The 23,452-nt window shown below is 41.4% G+C and overlaps 2 protein-coding genes across 2 annotated transcripts; one reads left to right on the top strand and one right to left on the bottom strand.

Annotated features, from left to right (window-relative positions):
• Positions 1 to 1,238: 1,238 nt before the first annotated feature.
• Positions 1,239 to 4,632, top strand: LOC106566014 (small ribosomal subunit protein eS10). The gene is made up of 6 exons (XM_014133786.1): positions 1,239 to 1,354; positions 2,089 to 2,238; positions 2,638 to 2,812; positions 3,276 to 3,362; positions 3,937 to 3,992; positions 4,546 to 4,632. Exons 2-6 carry the CDS (start codon positions 2,089 to 2,091, stop codon positions 4,591 to 4,593), a joined length of 516 nt encoding a protein of 171 aa, XP_013989261.1. The 5' UTR covers positions 1,239 to 1,354; the 3' UTR covers positions 4,594 to 4,632.
• A 255-nt stretch (positions 4,633 to 4,887) lies between these two features.
• Positions 4,888 to 23,346, bottom strand: LOC106566013 (diphosphoinositol polyphosphate phosphohydrolase 1). Its single transcript, XM_014133785.3, has 5 exons — positions 23,020 to 23,346; positions 21,507 to 21,617; positions 9,440 to 9,484; positions 9,251 to 9,335; positions 4,888 to 9,130 (listed from the first exon to the last, which is right to left on the bottom strand). The coding sequence occupies exons 1-5, from the start codon at positions 23,116 to 23,118 to the stop codon at positions 8,934 to 8,936; spliced, it is 537 nt and encodes a 178-aa protein (XP_013989260.2). The 5' UTR covers positions 23,119 to 23,346; the 3' UTR covers positions 4,888 to 8,933.
• Between the last annotated feature and the right edge of the window lie 106 nt (positions 23,347 to 23,452).

Here is a 23,452-nt window from a genome sequence, read left to right as displayed (position 1 = left end):
TCCCAGGGCCGGCTCTAGCCTTTTGGGGGCCCTAAGCAAGATTTGGTTTGCCCCCCCCCCCTGAATTCTACACATTTTTCCATGACTTATTCCATGTTAATTATATCTGAGTGAGAGTGACTAACAAAATCAATGGGGGACCCCTGGAGGTGCCCTGCGTGCCCGGTTTGTTTTCGGACATGATTACTACATGTTTTGAAAAGCTGGCTAGCCTAATTTACCAATCTGAAAATTGTTAGCTGACATGCCTAATTGAATGCCCGTCATTGACTGACATAACAGAAAAATAGCTGATGCACAATTAAGTTTCGAACGTACACCTTGTTGACACCCCAACTTTTCTATAAATACCCTAGTGGACTGGGGCCCTAAGCGACTGCTTATGCCTGGAGCCGGCTCTGGATGCTCCCCCCCATCTGAGATATCTACTGCAGCCCTCATCCACATACAACACGCGTTCTGCCAGTCACATTCTGTTAAAGGTCCCCAAAATATACACATCCCTTGGTCGCTCCTCTTTTCAGTTCGCTGCAGCTAGCAACTGGAACGAGCTGCAACAACAAACACTCAAACTGGACAGTTTTATCTCAATCTCTTCATTCAAAGACTCAACTATGGACACTCTTACTGACAGTTGTGGCTGCTTTGGTGATGTATTGTTGTCTCTACCTTCATGCCCTTTGTGCTGTTGTCTGTGCCCAATAATGTTTTTACTCTGTTTTGTGCTGCTACCATGTTGTGTTGCTACCATGTTGTGTTGCTACCATGTTGAGTTGCTACCATGCTGTGTTGTCATGTGTTACTGCCTTGCTATGTTGTTGTCTTCGGTCTCTCTTTATGTAGTGTTGTGGTGTCTCTCTTGTCGTGATGTGTGTTTTGTCCTATATTTGTATTTAATTTATTTTACATTTTTTAATCCATCCCCCGTCCCCATAGGAGGCCCTTTGCCTTTGGGTAGGCCTTCATTGTAAATAAGAATTTGTTCTTAACTGACTTGCCTAGTTAAATAAAGGTTAAGTGAAGAAAAAAATGAAAAAAGCTTGCAAGGATGATTGGAACAGGTTCAGATTGAAGTGGTGTAAACTCAGACAGTGTGCTGCAGAGATGTGTTCATTAATTAGACTATGTTATTAACAAAAGTGCATGGATATTTTACCCATATGGTAATATTAGTAAATAGTAAAAATTCGAATGATAATAATTTAACCATACTGGTAATTCAATGTATCTTCCTACAGTTTTCCCGCCAGCTCAGTAGATGGCGTAAAAGCTGCTAGGTCCAACGCCTGCGCATAAACGCTCTTGAACAAGTTCTGTCTTTCTTTCCGGCTCCGGTCCCCTAGCAAGTTGTAAGGTAAGTAAATTCCAGAAAAAATTATCGTAATAAATCTCCAACATCTTACATTGTATGAAGCTGTTACGCTCAGTTTACATAGATGTGTATCTCGTTGTTATAAACATCCACACATTTCCCCAAAAATAATTGTATTATTCGAGATGTAGGCTGATATACACAAGGTAGTCTAGGTAACTACCCGGGAATGACTGCATTTTGGTCAACGCTAGATAGCTTTTTTTTTAAACTGGGCAAGTCAGTTAAGAACAAATTATTATCTACGATGAAGGCCTACCGGGCTAACTGCCTTGTTCAGAACGATAAAACGACTTTATCCTTTGAGATTACACCAACATTGTCGGCTCGGGGTTTCGATCCAGCAACCTTTCGGTTACTGGCCCAACGCTTTACCATTATGCTAACTTACCTGACGCCCCTAAGCTTTGCCGGATGCAACAGATACACGTTTAAGTGTGGCGTTATCATTAGACTCTGTATAAACCTGGTTACATTTTTTGTTTTTTATATATATATATAAGGTCTCTGTTACCCACCGCATCTGGGAAATGAGCCCATAACGTTAGTTGTCCGACGAAGCTGGTTAGCTACCTACTGGGGTAGGTGACATAGGGCTCCCAATCGTGCTTCACCTTGTAGGAGGATGGAAGCCAGCCAGTAATAGTGGGTAGATGGACATCCCTGTTATATTGCATGCACGCGAACGCTTGTCTCATTGTCGTTTGTGTGAGCAGATGCTGATGCCCAAGAAGAACCGTATTGCGATCTATGAGCTCCTCTTCAAAGAGGGCGTCATGGTGGCAAAGAAAGATGTGCATCTGCCCAAGCACCCCGAGCTTGCCGACAAGAACGTGCCCAATCTTCATGTGATGAAAGCAATGCTGGTGAGAGAAACTATTGCTTCTACTTTGTTGTTATCATCGTTTTATCCTTTGAGAGTGGGGTGCAGTTCTTGTGTCAAGTAGCATGATGTCCACAGGTATAAACTGTGTTTGGTTGCACTATTAGGCAACATTCCAAGTGTGTTTGGTAGCCAGTTAAGGACTGCGTTGTATCTGAAGTCAGATTTGTTGATGTGATGACCTAAAGGTGAATTTTGTAAGTGAACTACAAGGGTGACAGTGAAGAGATGATGCATATCTGATGTGGATTTGCAGACTTGTACTCAGTTGGTCTACATAAAGACGTTTCCTAGCATGCCTTGTCTATGATGTTGGATTTTTTTTTTTACTTTATCTTATCTCTGGCTAGAAAATGCATGTTTTTGCATGTTTGTCTTTCAGTCCTTGAAGTCACTTGGGTATGTTAAGGAGCAATTTGCCTGGCGCCATTTTTACTGGTACCTCACCAATGAAGGTATCCAGTACCTGAGAGACTTCCTGCACCTTCCACCTGAGATTGTTCCTGCCACTCTGCGCCGCCAGATGCGTCCTGAGACTGCAAGGCCCAGGCCCAAGGGTACGTCCACTTGTAGGCCTACCATTTTCACACTGCTGAGCTGTGTACTACACATCCACTGTAGTTGCTGGAACTGTGCTGAAAATAAAGTTTCCAAGCCAGCACAGTAATGTGAATCTGGTGTTACTGTTCCTAGTAAGGCCCCTACTTCAATAAACTGGGCTGGAGCATTCTAATCCCGGGGGTTTGCAGTGTGCTGGCTTTAGTACCAGCTCAGTACTAACAACTGATTCAACTAATCGTGGTATTTTTTAATTTGGGCCGATTTAGTTCAATCATGTGGGTTAGAGCTGGGCTTGAACAGGTCTGCATACACTAGTCCTCAAGGACTGGACAGTGAGGACTATTGAATTTAGTGCTTTAAAGCCCTAGGTGCTGATTGGACCTCAACGTGATGATCCTTCCTGTGTTTTTGAGCATTTTTAACCTCCCACTCAGCTGACCGTTGTCGTTTCTTTTCCAGGTATGGAGGGAGAGCGGGGAGAGAGGCCCGCCCGCTTCAACCGTGATGGGGGTGACCGAGACAATTACAGGAGATCTGCTGCACCACGTATGTATAGTGTTACAGGATCCTGCTCATCCTAAAGTAGCTTTCAGCCAACTGGCCATTGCATCTGCTGACTAGTGTGCTTTGTAGCTTCAAATACACTGACGGTAACCCTGCCTTGGTTTCCAGTAGTTGATCACATTTGTGATCAGTAATGACTTGTCTCAGCCTTTGTGTAACTAGTGTGAAGGTTGATGTTGAATGGGTGAAAATGTTTAGCTTACAACCTATCAGAAATGACATGGTCATTCACATTTACTGATCATGAAAAGCATGCAGTTACTTGCTGTGTAACTCTGATGGAGCTAAATGTGCACAATTGTTTTGCATGGAATAATCAGAAATGTTTAGTTCTGGCCCTCTTCAATAGGTGATATTAAAATCCAAAAGTTTGTTTATTTAACAATCCCTTAAACCGCATGTAGTTGTCAATATTTTTAGTGGATATGGGGTCTCCTTGCCCCCCAGCAGCCAAATTGAACTTGCGACGTTTTATTGAAAATGACCCATAACTTAAAATATTATTGGGAAAAGAATGTTTAGCTTACAAGCTGTCTTTTTTGGGGTTTTTTTACAGCTGGTGGAGACAAGAAAGCAGAGGCAGGTGCTGGTTCAGCTACAGAGTTCCAATTTGTAAGTACTGTATTGCTTTATGGTATTGTAGTGCGAAGCAAGGGAGTATTCATTATGCCGATTCTGTTCCAAAACGTTTCCTAAATGGAAGCAAACAAAACGGGACCTACCTGATTTTGTCTAATAGAAACTGTTTTAACTGTTTGGACTAATGATTACACCCCAGGTGTTCTCATCTGTTCCTATGGAGCGACTCAATATGCTGGTTACACTGACAAGTCTAAATAACAATATATCAAAAACGATTTTAAGTTTATTGGATAACCGACCGTTGAAAGGTTGTATACATCTGTTACTAGAATGGGAAATGTTCTTATTTTGTTGGCATTTAAATTGAGACTCAACTACATGACATTACCATGAGAAATTGTAATTAATCAGCTGGTTTGAAAAACTGCATACCTTGTGTAGCCAGAAGCACTGGTCTAACGCATTGAGTAGTTATTCGGGTAGACAAATTTGGGACATGAATTGGAAACATAACCGTATAATTGTTTTCCTGACCAACTGTTGTCCTGTGATGTGGAAGCTTACCCTTCTCTCTTGTTTTCAGAGGGGTGGATTTGGACGTGGCAGAGGACAGCAGCCTCCTCAGGAGTAAATTTCTATCCATTTCTTTACAATAAACACACAAAACGCAGCTCTGTCCTTTTTCTTTGTCAGTGCTTTAGATACTGGCCATTCTGGATTAATGTAGTATTTTTCCACAATATACATTTACACTGTGTGTGGAATGAGGAGTGTTAATTCACACACTACAGTAATTATACTAGCTAAAGCTTGGCAAAGGTTATTCAAAGTGCAGTCTTTCAGTCAGGTGTTAATCAACAAGTATTAAAAGCAGAATAAGCAGCTAGACATGTGAAGGTTCATAAAGGCAAATTAAATCCAGATATGAAATACTGGTGTTTTTATTTGTTGGCACATTTTTTTTTATTACAATCTTCAGTCCACTGGTTTATTCCACAGTCCCAAATGATGAGAAATAACATTCCAGAGAAGTACACCTTTACTACAAATATGTAGGGAAACTAAAAGGCTGAGGTCAAGAGCTTATGTTGAGGGAAGTGGAAACATATTAGGTAGTCCAAATAGCTTTTTACACTAAATCACATCAGATTACAATTTTTGCCTAATCAATTTGTACATAGCGGGAGTATCACCCAAATTGCTGGACGGTCCAATTTAAAAAGGATCAAGCTGTTAACCACTATCCCAACGAAATGCTATGCCATGAATACTGCAGAATGCTCAACTGAACATTGAGGCAAAAACATTTTTACGTGGGTTGTTGCAGAATATTGCCTGGCCACGAGCTGGTGTTAATCGTTTCCCGGTGGTCATGTGATTTCCAATATCTAGTGTGTTGAAGGACCAAGGCCTATTGGAGCAGAGGCTTCTTTTGAGCCTTTTAGAAATGCATCCTTCCTACTTTCATTCATCCTCAAGGCTTTCACTGCGCTTTTCATACTTTGACAGCAGTGACTGCAAAATCATCCCTTAGGAAGAGAAATGCATGTATAAATCCCTGTCCACTTCAACTTTCATTGCCCATTGCATTAAAATAAGTTAACAATTGTGATATGGAAAGGGGAAAACATACACCTTAGGCTTTAGTCAAGTGTATCGGAGAGCCTCTAGCTATAAGGCTTGGGCTGCTTTAGCTAGTATGCATGTACAACACATCTTGTCAGGAACACGTTAAAATTGACAAAGGTTAAAAAACAAGCTGGCTGTTACTCATATCCATACTTTTTTTTTTTTTTACAGTGCTTGCCTGTCCTCATACCGATTTTCAGTAGAACCCCTTTGTCAGTCAGATTTTCCAGCTCTAAACTGATTGTTAGATCATTATCATTGAAAGAAAATGGTGGACTTTAAGGGAGGCTGACCACATAATTGAAATACAGGCCTAAATTTATTCTGCTCTGTGTGTTTGACAAGTGATATTGGAAAGGATCCGGTCTTCACTAGACAGTTCCAAGACTTTGCCCCCACACATTTCAATGCAGCTCATTTTAAAAAGCAATACATCTGGGTTCAAAGTCCTGGGCCTTTGGGAGAGGGAGATTCCTGTAGCATTTCTATTGATATGTCATCTACTCAACTTAGTTACACCCTTAAAGATATTTCACCTCCATTGCCAATTAGAGAACAGGCCTACATCATTGAGTCTGGGATTGGGGAGAACAGAGATACTGCTCCGTTTGGAGAGCGAATGATGAGCTACTGAAAAAATTACGGGGCAAAAGAGATAACGGGGAGATGTAGTGGCCTGTAAGTATAAGCATTGGTTGTCAGAGACTAGGACAATGTCATAACAGCGCAGTGCTGTCATGTATGGTAGACTAGTGGTTTGGAACAGTGCTCAGCGGAAAACCTACATTTCGGCCTAAATTCAATTAGATTAAGAGTTAACTGGCAATAGCCGACACCTGCATAGGTGCAACTGCGTTGGAGCCGTCAAATCAGTGTGCAGCTGCTCTTGATCATTGTCACAATGCCACACCCGTCCAACTTGCGTTAGAAGCTTAGAACGAGAGCCTACACTATTTAGAAATAGTGCTCAAATTGAAAATCAGAAAATAAAATGAGGATTTATATCAGCCTAATCGAGGTGTAAATTATATCTCACATTCCAGTGTTCCAACTTGTAAACAAGGCTACATGGGGTTTCTCTTAATGTGACTCCGTGCAGCCAATGGCAATGTCCGCTTTAGGTATAATGCCAAGAGCGGCCAGTGGATTTGACAGCTCTAATGCAGTTCCCCACCGCCAAAAGAACCGCTATGAGGATGTTGGCTAAAGCAGATGTGATTGAATTGAGTTCTTTGTTTGTTAACCGTTCAACTGTGATTAACTTCAGTTTATAACCTCGGCCTCAGTTGCACATGGTCTTCATAGAACATCTGAGGTGGCATCTCAGCTGCTTATATCATTTGAGTTCTCTTCAACCCCAGCCCTTACGTACTGTGTATCAAAGCAACTTGTCAACAAAACTTCCAACATCATCGCTTGTTTGGGGATCGAGTCAACTCTACAGCCATGTTTGAGCAACATATAGCACTCACAAATGCGTCAGAAACTGGTTTTGTCATTTGTACACTCACCTTTGTTCTATACAGAAATAAACAATTTACAATACATCTTACATGCCATCTACAGCGCCTCCAGTTTCACAGTATTGAGCCAGCTGCTCCATGCCACATCCAAGGCAAGTATCGCAGGTTGGCTAGAGAGACTTTTGCCAGACGTTTAAGAGCAAAAAACTATCCAAAAGCATTTTTACATGTTAAAAACAAGGTATCCAACTGTACAAGGCTTGTTTGTTCGGCATCTTGCCAAGACAGCATTTTAGATTCCATGACTTTGAATGTCAAGCAGGTAGGTATCGTGTTTGTTCGGGGATGCAGGTTCTATACTAAACAAAATACCTTACTGAAAAGTCATCTAAAATACCCATCTATCTGTCTGGTGTGATAAATAAATGCTATGAACAATGTAAACATCTGATAAAAACTGAGGTTAATGTGAGTCAGGAGAATCTGAAAATGTGATTAAGAGTTATGTGTTGGGTGAAGGTAAGTCAGTCCATGGATGGCACTGCAGTCCGTAGTCCTTTCACCCTCTGGAAAATAAATGGAGGAAGACTGCAGTCGTTCACATCATGCAATTCCAAATTATAAAAACGGATACATTTCGGTCGGTAAGGGATCTGCCAACTGTTTCAGTGTCTAGTGAACCACTATCAACAGACTAGGGGAACATTAAAATAGATAGACACTAGAGAAAAAAAGTTCTCTATAGGAGACTTTGTTCTACATCTTTAGTTGAGTAGACCTTTCTAGAGTATATTTTTTGCCCAAAATGTAATATTGAAATGGCTGGCTAGCTTCCAGACTAAGGGAAAATGTACACTTCACAATCGGGTCATAAATCCATGTGGAAAATGGCCTAGTCTTTCTGATGAAACCTGCAAAATATTAACACCAATAACCACAATACATAGCTAAATGAAGATAATTCAAAGACCTTGGTTACCACAGAAGACTACCCTGCTGCACAATCAGTGTCAGGTCACCCCAATGTGTAAGACAAAACATACCAGTGCTCATGCAAAACAATTCACTTTCCACAATCTGTCCATTCAGATACAGAGAACATTTTCTATTGAGCCCGACCGATATATCGGTTCACCGATATTGTCGGCAGATATTGGCCATTTACCACTAATCGTAAGAAAATTCCACCGATATTCAATAAATAAGATGAAAAATGGGAATCTCATACTGATCTGAACACTTCCCGCCATTCTCATGATGGGTCATTATCACAATGTATGAAATCAACATTTGAAGCATAGTTATTGGACAACTGCTCTCTTGGATGGTAATTTATGAGAATTCAGTGTGGGGCAAAAACGACACTCACTTCCCCGCTATAAAACTGTATATCGGCACGTTTTACCCCCCAAAAGAAATCTGAATCGTACCCCAAAAAACAATGGTCGGGCTCGAATTTCCTATACTTCTGAGGGAAAACACTCTTGGCCACATTCATTCACAGAAAATAACCAAAAGACAAAATACCATTGAAAGCCTTGAGCTTAAGCACTAAGTATACACTTTTACATCACAACAGTAAAAAGTAGTTCTTGCATTCAATAAACATCACGCTAAGGGCGCGTTAAGGTAGTAGAATGGGGGAGTGAGGGATGCTTCATGCAATTTTCAATACAATGATAACAACAAAAAAAGGGTCAAAAATTACATTTACAAAGTGTTTCAGAATCTTCACCAAACACCTGTCAAGTCAGCGCCACAACTCTGGCACAAAAGAGTTGGCAAGGCAACCCATGTTGGTATTTGAGATCAAAAATAATAGAAGTAAGAGAGAGTGGTGGCGAGAGCTCCTCGGGGTTGCGTCAGCGTTGTGTTTTAGTTATCTGATACCCGACACAGAGCTCTGGTTGATGTTGTAGGTGGGCGAGAGTTCTCCGCCTATCGTGGCCACCAGGGGCGTCCCATTGCTGGTCAGGCAACCTTCCTTGAGAGGCTCGAAGTAAGTGGCCTGCACAGGCTTGTGACACTGCAACACTTGTATGGCATCGTCTATTTTAAACCAATCCCTTTTTCTCCCTGTTAAAGGAACATGAACAGACACCATTTAAGTTAAGCACAAGTTAAGACAGACATGAGACAACTATAACCAGAATTTAAACAATCTAGTATAATCAGATTTAAATGACAGCCACTCACCAATGTTGACAGAGTCCTCCCAGTCTTGCAGGACCTCAGTTACGATAAGAATGTAGACGTAGGTTCTGTGCTTCCTCTCTCGGTTCTGTAAGATAGTTAATGTATATCTTTTAAAAATTCAGAACAAAGTCAATATTTCTCTCCACTCCCAAATCACCTTAAGCAAGTCTAGGAAGGTCATAAACTCACCTCAAAAATTCCAACTAGGCGACCTAAAGTCCCCTTCACACCTGCCTGTTGAACAAAAAAAAAAACAAGGAAGCGAATCAACACATATCTAAGGAACTAATACATAATTCTTTCAATCTTAAGGGCCTGTGTCACTGCAGTAATGAGCGATGAATTAGGCGTGTGTAGCCTGTGCTACAATATGTCCTGAAGATGCCTTTCAAAAATCATCTTTCACACAATTATCCTGATACATACATCAAAAACTGCACACACCAGTACCTCAACCCACCATAGTTCACACCTTTAAAAAAAAATGTATTTCACCTTTATTTAACCAGGTAGGCCAGTTGAGAACAAATTCTCATTTACAACTGCGACCTGGCCAAGATAAAGCAAAGCAGTCCGACAGAAAGAACAGAGTTACACATGGAATAAACAAACGTACAGTCAATAACAACAGAAAAGTGTATATACAATGTGTGCAAATGTAGTAAGATTAGGGAGGTAAGGCAATAAATAGGCCATAGTGGTGAAATAATTACAATTCAGCAATTAAACACTGGAGTGATAGATGAGCAGAAAATGAATGTGCAAGTAGAGATACTGGGGTGCAAAGGTGAAAAAAAAAAAAATGGGGATGAGGTAGTTGGGTGGGCTATTTACAGATGTGCTATGTACAGGTGCAATGATCTGTAAGCTGCTCTGACAGCTGATGCTTAAAGTTAGTGAGGGAGATGAGGTGTTTTGTACACGACTCCCAGAGACTGAGGGGTACTGGGCAAGGTTTATATACTACTAGAGGATGCCAGCAGTATGTATCGTCTTCAGGTTCCAGTTTCAGCCTATTAATAAACCTGGACCCCATAGGCAGTATACCCCAGTATCAATCCCACACTCTTCATGCCTTCAACCAGATAAAATGAGGAAGATCACCACTGGGCTGACTGGAGAATAGGCAGGGTTTGGATAGCCTAGGCCTAATTATTAAGAGTAGACTTTAGTTCCTCTCAACCACCTCCTCTAAATCAAAAATGGCCACCCTCTCCACATCATAATGAGAATGTGAGTGAAGAACATGAGCATTAGAGCTGCATTCCAGTCTATTTGGACTCTGCTGGGTCAGGTCAGTTGAGAATGAGTGGATGTGGACACTGTAGTTTGACTATTTAGGGCTGGGAATTGCCAGGGACCTCCCGATACGATATTATTACAATACTTTGGTTTTCATACGATACGTATTGCGATTCTAAATGTATTATGATTCGATATTGTGATTTTATTGCGATTTAACGTCCTAAACATATTGCTCACCATATGTCTGCTGCAGAGAGACAAAAGAGCCATGAGAAAACAGTCAATCAGTCATGGAAATAAGTGCGGAAAACAAATTGACAATTTATTCAGTCAGTTAAGAACAAATTGTTATTTACAATGACGGCCTACACCGGCCAAACCTGGGCGAATTGTGCGCCGCCCTATGGGACTCCCAATCACGGCTGGTTGTGATACAGCCTGGATTCGAACCAGGGTGTCTGTAGTGATGCCTCTAGCATTGAGATGCAGTGTCTTAGACTGCTGCGCCACTCGGGAGCCAAATATATGATATTGTTTTTCATCTTAAGAAAAGGGAGTCAATTTGTTTGACATTATCGTCAAATTATATCCCGATATGTAACTGCATCGACCCCCCCCCAAATCACTACTACGATCCATAACCCTTGACCTGTTATGTCTTTCAGTCCTGGCCGGACTCCAAACCACCCAGCATAAGAAGCAGTCACCTGTCAAATAGCCATCAGAATTAGAGCGAGGGTTATGACCTATTACAACAGAGTGCACTAAGAGGTTTAAACCAGCAGCAGCACTGGAGATGGATTGACTCAGTTTGATCATACAAACTGAGTACTTTTGGAAGGCACTTGCCTATAGATTAGGCGGTATAACATATACCGGGGGTATTTGGAAAAAGGCACGGGATGTTTTTTCAATACCGTTAACTCTTTCTTTGAAATTTTGAATACATTTCAATGTTCATAGCTACTTTAAGTAAATACCTGCAGTCAACTTGCACAATACGTTAGGGGATGAAGAACATTGCATTCTTATTTTCAGCTGTCACATTATTATGAAGCTTTTAATAGTCAAGTGTCACATGGTGTTTGTTTCCAGGCACACTACGACGAGAGACCGGAGTCTTGAGTCACTCGGTGTTGGGCGGCATGCGCCAGGCAATCTAATTACAGTATGGAATTCACAACTAAATGTTTGCCAGCTAGATATCTTAGAACTATTAAATTAACTGTCTAAAATGTGCTAAATGCGCTGCAGTTGTGCCTTTGGTTTGCTAATTTAGTAGCTAGTAGCTAGTTCGCTATCTAGCTTCTTTCAAAAATCAAGCATTCGCTTGGTAACAGCAGAGAATCCTGTCCTGGATCAAGAGCCTTGCTGGCTAATATTGTTTTTGTGCATGCAGCAAACTGTGAATAGCATTTTTTTGTTACTTGTCTAGTTTAGGTCAGAAACTCTAGAAAATATTTTTAATATAATTGTTAGCATTTTACATGTACTTTTTAGCATTGCTAACCTTCGGATTACAAAGCATCAGTGGGGTTTGAAAACAGCACCCCTTATCTTCAGTGTCGGTATTACCGAATATCCCGGTATGGCATAAGGTCGGTATGAAGGTATGACAAAACATATTTCTCACCATATGTCTGCTGCAGAGGGACAAGAGAGAGCCATGAGAAAATGAGTTTTGATCAGCCATGGGAATAAAACTACTGAAAACAAATTGGCTCTATATTTAAAAAGAAGGTGCAGGCACAGCAAACTAGCACAAAAACAATATCTTGATATGGAAATCATTTGTATTTTTTATTCACTAGTATATACAGGCAGTGGTTGCTATGGCTGTGGGATTGACTGAGCAAGGTGCTGTTGGCGACAGTAGGGCTGCGGATTTGATTCTAGCATGGTCCCTACATGCTATGATAACTATAAAAGCGTAGCCTATTTGACTTGAGCCCGTTTTAATCTGTTTTTAATTGTATAATTAGCCTAGCAATTATTGTGTTATCAAATCAAATTTTATTAGTCACATGCGCCGAATACAAGGTGTAGACCTTCTAGTGAAATGCTTACTTACACGAGCCCCTAACCAACAATGCAGTTTAAAAAAAATACAGATAATAAGAGATGGATTGATCTACAGCAGTGGTTCAAACCTTTTATAGTCCCGTACCCCTTCAAACACCAGCTGCATACCCCCTCTAGCACCAGGGTCAGTGCACTCTCAAATGTTGTTTTTTGCAATCATTGTAAGCCTGCCACACACTATACGATAAATTGAAACATAAGAATGAGTGTGAGCTTGTCACAACCCAGCTCTTGGGAAGTGACAAAGAGCTCTTATAGGAAAAGGGCACAAATAATAATAAAATAATCTATAATTTTGCTCTTTACTTAGCCATCTTACATATAAAACCTTATTTGTTCATCAAAAATTGTGAATAACTCACCACAGGTTCATGAGAATAGTGTGCTTGAAAGGATGCACATAACTCTGCAATGTTGGGTTGTATTGGAGAGAGTCAGTCAAATCACTTTCCACAGTCTGTGCCTGTATTTAGTTTTCATGCTAGTGAGGACCGAGAATCCACTCTCACATTGGTACGTGGTAGGGCTGGGCGATATGGCCAAAATCTCATATCCCGATATAGGTCATTTCATATCCCGATAACGATACAGATCACGATATAGCAAATTTTCTGTAAATTCAATGAATAAATAGTTTATATAAAATGACCACATGTAAAGGCCCATTTCTTATTACATTTTGAATTATACTCAACAAATAAAAAAGGTACTGACTCATATTTGATTATTCCCCCCCCCCCCCCCCCTTTTTTTTTTACCCCTATTTTCTCCCCAATTTCATGGTATCCAATTGCTAGTAGTTACAGTTGTCTCATCGCTGCAACTCCCGTACGGACTCGGGAGAGGCGAAGGTCGAGAGCCATGCGTCCTCCGAAGCAACCCAACCAAGCTGCACTGCTTCTTGACACAATGCACATCCAACCCGGAAGCCAGCCGCACCAATGTGTCGGAGGAAACACCGTACACCTGGCGACCTGGTCAGCGTGCACTGCGCCTGGCCCGCCACAGGAGTCGCTAGTGCGCAATGAGACAAGGATATCCCTGCCGGCCAAACCCACCCTAACCCGGATGACGCTGGGCCAATTGTGCGCCGCCCCATGGGCCTCCCGGTCAGCCGGCTGCGACAGAGCCTGGGCTCGAACCCAGAATCTCTGGTGGCACAGCTAGCACTGCGATGCAGTGCCTTAGACCACTATTATTTCCCCCTTTATTTAGAATCATTCAGGCGAGAAAAAACATCACCCAGATAGGCCAGTCGTGTGAGAAACTCATCATCATGCAAGCGGTCAGCCAAGTGAAAATTATGGTCAGTAAAGAAAACTTTAAGCTTGTCTCAATTTAAAAAGAACTTGTCAATACTTTGCCCCTTGATAACCAGCGCACTACTGTATGTTGTAAAAGCGTTACATGGTCGCTGCCCATATCATTGCATAGTGCAGAAAATACATGCGAGTTTAGGGGCCTTGCTTTAACAAAGTTAACCATTTTCACTGTAGTGTCCAAAACGTCTTTCAAGCTGTCAGGCATTCCCTTGGCAGCAAGAGCCTCTCGGTGGATGCTGCAGTGTACCCAAGTGGCATTGGGAGCAACTGCTTGCACACGCATTACCACTCCACTAGGTCTCCCTGTCATGGCTTTTGCACCATCAGTACAGATACCAACACATCTTGACCACCAAAGTCCATTTGATGTCACAAAGCTGTCCAGTACTTTAAAAATATCCTCTCCTGGTTTCCAGAAGAGGATGTCTTCCTTAATTGAACCCCCCCATAAACAGACATACCAGGAGCTGTGCCAGGCCCGCCACGTCTGTTGACAGCTGTAACGCATAGAATTCACTAGCTTGTATGCGAAGCAGTAATTGTTTCAAAACATCTCCTGCCATGTCACTGATGCGTCATGAAACAGTGCTGTTTGATGATGGCATTGTCTATTGATTTTTTTGGCCATTTCCCCCAGCATTGTCCCAGCCATATCCACGGCAGCAGGAAGAATTACGTCCTCCACGATAGTATGGGACTTCCCTGTCCTAGCCACTCGGTAGCTCACCATATAAGACACTTCTAGCCCATTCTTATTAATGGCACCTATTTCTTTTATACATGTCTTACTACTCGAAAGTAGTCTTAATTCTCGCTCAAAAAACTTGTGGCTTATTTTTGTAATTGCCATATTTTGTTTCTAAATGTCTGCGCAAGAGTCACGGTTTCATCAAGTTGTGAGATCGCCAGTGTGTTATATGTGCAAATGTACTGAGGAAAGGCACTACTCCCAATATAAGTGAACCCCAAATTAATGAAGTTCTCATAATATTTGCGCCTCTGATGGTCCAACATCCCCATCTGTTGTTTGGTGCTTTCCCGGGTAAGGGGGCAGTAGCTCTTCGGCTGCATCAAATTCACAACTGTCAGTGTCCATGCTAGCTGGGCTAACAACAAAATGTAGAATTACTGATGCTAGCATTGGATATGCTCGTGGAAGCAGAAGAACTTGTGTCACCGACAGGTGCAGTACTGCTGGTAGTAGCAGTACTACCAGTAGAGCTGGTATGCGTCTATAGACGCGGGCCTTACTTTTTTTTAACCATTTATCAATTTTCGAGCAAATGGAATGAGCAGCAGCTACGTTTGGCTACATACGGCCCATTAGTGGAATTCCTGCGAGAGAGTAACGGTTAATCTGATTGGATGTTAATTAATTGACTAGGCTACCTGTATTTGACATCTTGTTATTTCGCTCTACACCAGATGGTTTAATTGTATTTTTTGGCAGTGAAACGAGGCTACTCAGGTGAGAAAAAAACCTCACTCAAATGTATAGGTCTGTTGGAAAATAGAAACGGACTGTTTGAATTTTTTTACTTTATTATTTCACTGTTGGGCTAGTTGAGAACAAGTTCTCATTTACAACTGCAACCAGGCCAAGATAAAGCAAAGCAGTGCGACACAAACAACAGAGTTACACATGGAATAAACATACAGTCAATAATACAATAGAAAAAGTCTATATACAGTGTGTGCAAATGAGGTAGGATAAGGGAGGTAAGGCCATAAATAGGCCATAGTGGTGAAATAATTACAATATAGCAATTAAACACTGGAGTGAAAGATGTGAAGAAGATGAGTGTGCAAGTAGAGATACTGGGGTGCAAAGGAGCAAAATAAATAACAGTGGGGATGAGGTAGTTGGATGGGCTATGTACAGGTGCAGTGATCTGTGAGCTGCTCTGACAGCTAGTGAGGGAGATATGAGTCTCCAGCTTCAGTGATTTTTGCAGTTCGTTCCAGTCATTGGCAGCAGAGAACTGGAAGGAAAGGCGGCCGAAGGAGGAATTGGCTTTGGGGGTGACCAGTGAAATATACCTGCTGGAGCGCGTGATACGGGTGGGTGCTGCTATGGTGACCAGTGAGCTGAGATAAGGCGGGACTTTACCTAGCAAAGACTTATCAATGACCTGGAGCCAGTGGATTTGGCTCCACTCCACTGCACTATTGGTTAGAGCCTGTAAGTCTTTCACTGTAGTCGGCACACATGACAAAAACTTTGATTTGAATATGAAGCGAGGGCCAGCCAACGAGAGCATACAGGTCGCAGTGGTGTGTAGTATATGGGGCTTTGGTGACAAAACAGATGGCACTGTGATAGCCTCCAACACTCTACTCAGCAAATTGGATGCAGGCTACTTTGTAAATGACATCGCCGAAGTCAAGGATCGGTAAGATAGTCAGTTTTACGAGGGTATGTTTGGCAGCATGAGTGAAGGATGCTTTGTTGCGAAATAGGAAGCCGATTCTAGATTTAATTTTGGATTGGAGATGCTTAATGTGAGTCTGGAAGGAGATTTTACAGTCTAACCAGACACCTAGGTATTTGTAGTTGTCCACATATTCTAAGTCAGAACCGTCCAGAGTAGTGATGCTGGACGGGCGGGCAGGTATGGGCAGCGATCGGTTGAAGAGCATGCATTTAGTTTTACTTGTATTTAAGAGCAGTTGGAGGCCACGGAAAGAGAGTTTTATGGCATTGAAGCTCGTCTCGAGGTTGGTTAACACAGTGTCCAAAGATGGGCCAGAAGTATACAGAATGGTGTCGTCTGCGTAGAGGTGGATCAGAGAATCACCAGCAGCAAGAGCGAGATCATTGATGTATACAGAGAAAAGAGTTGGCCCGAGGTTTGAACCCTGTGGCACCCCCATAGAGACTGCCAGAGGTCCAGACAACAGGCCCTCCGATTTGACACACTGAACTCTGTCTGAGAAGTGGTTGGTGAACCAGGCGAGGCAGTCATTTGAGAATCCAAGGCTGTTGTGTCTGCCGATAAGAATGTGGTGATTGACAGAGTCGAAAGCCTTGGCCAGGTCGATGAATACAGCTGAAAATGTGGAGGAAAGAATTATAATAACAATGTTTTTAAAAAACATGTATCACATTTTTATTTGGCGTACCCCTGACGGCATTGCGCGTACGTACCCCAGTTTGGGAATACCTGCTCTACGGCAACTGAGTTAGGAAGGATGACTGCATCTTCGTAGTGACTGGGTGTATTGATACACCATCCAAAGTGTAATTAATTAATTACTTCACCATACTCAAAGGGATATTCAATGTCAGCTTTTGTTTTAACCTGTTAGGGCTAGGGGGCAGCATTTGCACGTCTGGATAAAAAAAATGTACCCGATTTAACCTGGTTACTAATCCTACCCAGTAACTAGAATATGCATATACTTATTATATGTGGATAGAAAACACCCTAAAGTTTCTAAAACTGTTTGAATGGTGTCTGTGAGTATAACAGAACTCATTTGGCAGGCAAAACCCTGAGACATTTTCTGACAGGAAGTGGATACCTGATGTGTTGTATTGACTTTAAACCTATCCCATTGAAAAACACAGGGGCTGAGGAATATTTTGGCACTTCCTATTGCTTCCACTAGATGTCACCAGCCTTTACAAAGTGTTTTGAGTCTTCTGGAGGGAGATCTGACCGAACAAGAGCCATGGAACGATGATGTCCCATTAGACACCTGGCGCGCGAGTTCATGTTGGGTACCCTCGTTCCAATACGTTATAAAAGAGAATGCATTCGTCCACCTTGAATATTATTCATGTTCTGGTTAAAAAAGGCCCTAATGATTTATGCTATACAACGTTTGACATGTTTGAACGAACGTAAATATATTTTTTCCCCTCGTTCATGACGAGAAGTCCGGCTGGCTTAGATCATGTGCTAACAAGACGGAGATTTTTGGACATAAATGATGAGCTTTTTTGAACAAAACTACATTCGTTATGGACCTGTGATACCTGGAAGTGACATCTGATGAAGAGAATCAAAGGTAATGGATTATTTACATAGTATTTTCGATTTTAGATCTCCCCAACATGACGTCTAGTCTGTATCGCAACGCGTATTTTTCTGGGCGCAGTGCTCAGATTATTGCAAAGTGTGATTTCCCAGTAAGGTTATTTTTAAATCTGGCAAGTTGATTGAGTTCAAGAGATGTAAATCTATAATTCTTTAAATGACAATATAATATTTTACCAATGTTTTCTAATTTTAATTATTTAATTTGTGACGCTGACTTGACTGCCGGTTATTGGAGGGAAACGATTTCCTCAACATCAATGCCATAGTAAAACGCTGTTTTTGGATATAAATATGAACTTGATAGAACTAAAAATGCATGCATTGTCTAACATAATGTCCTAGGAGTGTCATCTGATGGAGATTGTAAAAGGTTAGTGCATCATTTTAGCTGGTTTTATGGTTTTGGTGACCCTGTCTTTGACTTGACAAAACATTACACACAACTCTTGTAAATGTACTGTCCTAACATACTCTAAATTTATGCTTTCGCCGTAAAACCTTTTTGAAATCGTAAAACGTGGTTAGATTAAGGAGATGTTTATCTTTCAAAGGGTGTAAAATAGTTGTATGTTTGAAAAATTTGAATTTTGACATTTATTTGGATTCAAATTTGCCGCTCTTGAAATGCACCTGCTGTTGATGGAGTGCACCACGGGTGGCACGCTAGCGTCCCACCTAGCCCATAGAGGTTAACCCATCTACCAATAGGTGCCTTTCTTAGCGAGGCATTGGAAAACCTTCCCGGTCTTTGTGGTTGAATCTGTGTTTAAAATTCACTGCTCGGCTTAGGGTCCTTACAGATTATTGTATTTGTTGGGTACAGAGATGAGGTAGTCATTATAAAAATAAATCACATTAAACACTATTATCGCACACAGAGGGCAAGTATGTGATTTATTAAGCACATTTATATTCCTTAACTTATTTAGGCTTGCCATAAAGGGGTTGAAGACATTTCAGCTTTTCATTTAATTCAATCAGTCAACAACAACAAAAAAATGAAATACATTATTCCGCTTTGACATTATAGGGTATTATGTGTAAGCAATTTAATCCATTCAGGGTGTAACAACATTTGGAAAAAGTCAAGGGGTGTGAATACTGGCTGAAGGCACTGCAGGTATCGTGATATTGTATTTTGAGGTCCCTGGCAAATCTCAGCCCTAGTCAACACCTTAAGAGACTGTGCTAACAATGTGATGTCTATACACACAAAACACTGTGCCCAATGGAAAATCAATTGGCAAGCCAAGCCAGAGATGTCAGCTCAGCAGCTGGACTTATGTCTAACTTACTGAGCAGTGAGCAGCCAAGGTAGGAGATGATATCAGCATCCTGTGAGTGATGGCTCCTGTGAACCATAAGACTGCTGAACAATTAATCAAATTGCCACCTGGACTATTTACATTGCACCCCCCACCTCCCGGTTTTTACACTGCTGCTACTCGCTGTTTATTATCTATGCATAGTCACTTTACCCCTACTAACCAGTACCACCGCACATTGACTTGGTACCGGTACCCCCTGTATATAGCCTCGTTATTGTTATTATATTGTGTTACTTTTTATTTTACTTTAATTAGTAAATATTTTATTAACTCCATTTCTTGAACTGCCTTGTTGGTTAAGGGCTTGTAAGTAAGCATTTCACTGTAAGGTCTACACCCGTTGTATTCGGCGCATGTGACAAATAAAATTAGATTGAAGTACATCGCTTAGTCTGCTCTATCTAATGACCCACTAAAGGCTGTCTATCAGGTTGTGAAATCAAATGCCCTGTCCCAGTCTGGCTGTTGGACAACTTCCTACATCAAGTAGCCTAGGCCTAGTGCTGGAAAGTTTTTGCAGGACATTAGCCTACATTTACTGATAGATTGATTAATTAATTAACCTAAATGGCTATAGAACAACAAAATCATATTTTTCCCACTTCATCAGGTGGTGAATAAAATAGCTAGCCTGCACAAAGATGCCGGAAAATTATTTGAAGAGTCAAAAAATAAAATGTGATATTTCTGGATCCTATTTTGCCAGGTTGCACATGAAAATAACAATAATGCATTCCCTGTATATTTTAGATGAAATAGCTTCCTTTTTTAAAATCATAGGCTACCAGCTCAGTAATCTTACTTGGCACTGGTATTTTTGTCTAGAGCCCTGCTGCTAATGTAAAGTACATGTCCATTAAAACGTTGTATTTATTGTTATTGAGCAAAATAGTTACATTTATAGCAATATGACTTTGTCCATATCGCCCAGCTCTAGCACCACCCCAAAATAATTTTGGTAAATTTCTCGCTTATTTAAAAATGTTTCATCGGAATATGGATTTTTGTCCATATCGCCAGCTCTAAAACATCATGACATGGGATACCTCCCTATAGAATGAACCTGCTGACTATTTTCTACAACCTAATTCTTAGTTGGAGAGGCCCTACTTGGCAACAGGGAAACCCTCTTCATCCCCCCGGTGAAGAAAAGTCCCTGGGCTCAAATTTAAATATTCAATCGTCATGGTTCAATTAGTGACTAGGCATCAACGTTGAAATACAGAATAGGCTACATTATGTCAACACACACAAATGTTAGCACATACCCACAGACTTCCAGCCATTGTGCTAACACTAGTTAGCATTGGCTCACGAAACTACCTCCTAACTTCCTTCATACTGGACAGACATAAAAATGGTATCCACGAGTTCACCAGACTCGTAGGAGTTAGACTAAGGGCTTCAGTGCCAAAATCAAGAAGTATCCCTTTAAAGAGATTCTTTGGTACTTTTGTATACTTTTTAGCCAGTAGTTCTGAAAGTAGTGCTCAGGAGCCAAAAGTGGTCCCCAAAAGTTGCACACTACGTCACATATGTGCACCACGTCATTACTCTCTCTCTGCTGTGTGAGCATCTTGCTAGCTGTCACTCAAATGGCGAGGGGCTGAAGCTTATTGGCTAGAACTTGAATTGCTAGGGGGTAGGTCCATGGGGGGGGGGGGGGGACAGCTTCCAGTAAACAGGTGTTTTCAAAACTAGGAATTTCGTGATTATACATGTATGAACTACACATTGACACATCTAGCCCGAAGTGGGAGGTTTAAAAAAATAATAATACTAGTCGCCAAACTCCCTTTGGCACCAACATTCCTGTCTGCTTAGCTACTGTGGATGTTGCCTTTATATTCTCAGTACACATAAACAGAGTATGATCAAGGCCAACTGCACCGCCCAAGGTGGATGTGTTTTGACCAACATGGATTAGCATGTGTTGAACTCAAAACTTAGCGATCTTTCAACAAGCTATATCAAGGTAAAAAGCCTACTCACATTAGCAAATCTCAAAAACTTGTTGCCATTTGTAATCAAGGGGTGTGGTTTGCAGGAGAAAAAAAAACATTGATTTTGTCTACCCCAAAAGCCACACCTAAAACAAAGAGAGCAACATCTCCAATATCCAGAACAATTATGGAAAACACCTACAGGTTCCCTCAAATGTGGGGATACAGGGCAGTGTGGGAATGTAGTTTGAATGATTACAGTCATTGAAATGAGAGGGAAAGAAGCTAACCTCTTCACAGACTTCTCGTGCTGCAGCTACATTGGGCTCCTCTTCTGGCTCCATCCCTCCACCAGGGACGATCCACTTGTCTGGATGCCGACTACTACTCACCAACAGCACCTGCAGTAAGAGGATACAGCATTGAGCGCCATCGATCAAATCCAGAGTTTCAGATTTCAATGTAAACACAGCAGAGCATGTTGTTGAGACAACTTCTCTACTGTGTTGATGAAAACGTCAGTCATATTCAAATTACACCTGACATTCGCAAGAACAGATCGCCTAATGCACGTGTCAAAAGTCATTCCACAGAGGGCCAAGTGAATGCAGGTTTTTGCTCCTCCCTAGTACTTGATTGATGCATTAAGGGCACTAATTAGTAAGGAACTCCCCTGACCTGGTTGTTTAGGTCTTAATGAATTATTTTAAAAAAAATGCAGGCCCTCCATGGAATGAGCTTGACACCCCTGGCCCAATGCATATAGTTATTATGCATGCATAATTTAGGCATAGCTCCCTCGCATAAACAAGCAAGACACATTACTACCAATGGCGTGTGTAGAGCTATATAAATCATTGATTACCACAGACAGTGATGACAGATGGTTTGGTGACACTGACTTGTCTTTAGCCAGGTTGGCACCCATAATATGGGCCATATGAGTGATGCAATGGGTTATTAGCTGACCTCCAGATAAAACAGCTAGTAGACTTATTCAAGTGATTTGTTAGCTGGATTGAAGGAATAACTGGGTAGGTAGCTAGTTTGATCACAAGCACGGTTAGGTCGTGGTAGTTTCAGTCAAGTTACCTGTTGCTAGTCCCATCCAAGCAAAGGAAGGCCCATAGCTAACTATTTAGCTAACGGTAGCTATCCATCTAGCAAATGTGGCTAAATAACTAGTAGTTGGCGCTAGCTAAATTCTTTTTAATGACGAATCGACACTAGTTTTGCGCCATTGACAATGTTGCTAAACATTGATTGTCATAGTGTTTAAAGTGATCGTTATAACCATAAATATACTAGCTAACGTTAGTTAGCATTAACAATATGTTAGTTATAAATCAAGAAGATACAGTGCTGGCTAGCGCACTGGTTATCATTTTACTCTAACAGCTAACGTTAATTGGCTACGCGTTAGTTAGCCTAACTAGCTAGGTAACCAACAATGTGGCAAGCAACTAGCTAGTAATATTTGTACTGTTTGGTTAGCCGCAACGAGTTAACTAGCTAGCTAGATATAATAAAATAGCCCACTCTTTGTAGTTACCAGCTACCAAGTTAACTGGCTAGTTAGTTAGCTCAACGTTTGGCTAGCTATCACAACGTTAACTAGCTAGGAATCCCTGGGTGGTCGACCTGTTCGCTGATTCAAAAAAACAAACCAACACACCAAAACCAGTAGCTAACAGTTAGCTAAATTACCTTCCCAATTAGCAAATGACAAACACTAGTTAGCGACAGCTATTTTTGTTTTCCTGAACTGCGGCCCACCCAATAACCCTGCATCCTCGTCCTCACCTCCTCTTCACTTTCACTCCTAAAGCACAAACAGGCGGCCCGCTTCTTGTAGCCATCCCCATCGTATGTCCGGGTTTGATTTGACTTTAACTTCATCATTTCGGTCTACCAATGGACCAACACTGTAATTCAAACACTGGGAAAGCCGCTGTCTTCGATGCAACGTCCTCCTATGGGGAACCCCGGCGTTTTATTAAAATAAATAACTTATTCGCTTCATTTTCACAAGCATAGGCGCTTCTTCAGCACGGTCGCCATTATGAAGATAACTGCGTAATAAACGTAACATGGCACATTTGAACGAAATTGGCTATAGGATATTACGTATCTTCTTTTGAGGAATACGGCATCGAATTACAAAAAACGAAATTAAGCAGAGAATTTACGCAAATGACGCTGGTTTCGCAGAGGACGCAATTGCGGGCCGCAATTC

The sequence above is a fragment of the Salmo salar genome, chromosome 12, assembly GCF_965601325.2.
Source record: "Salmo salar chromosome 12, fSalSal1, whole genome shotgun sequence".
Taxonomy (NCBI): domain Eukaryota; kingdom Metazoa; phylum Chordata; class Actinopteri; order Salmoniformes; family Salmonidae; genus Salmo; species Salmo salar.
This window is presented reverse-complemented; position numbering and strand designations above follow the sequence as displayed.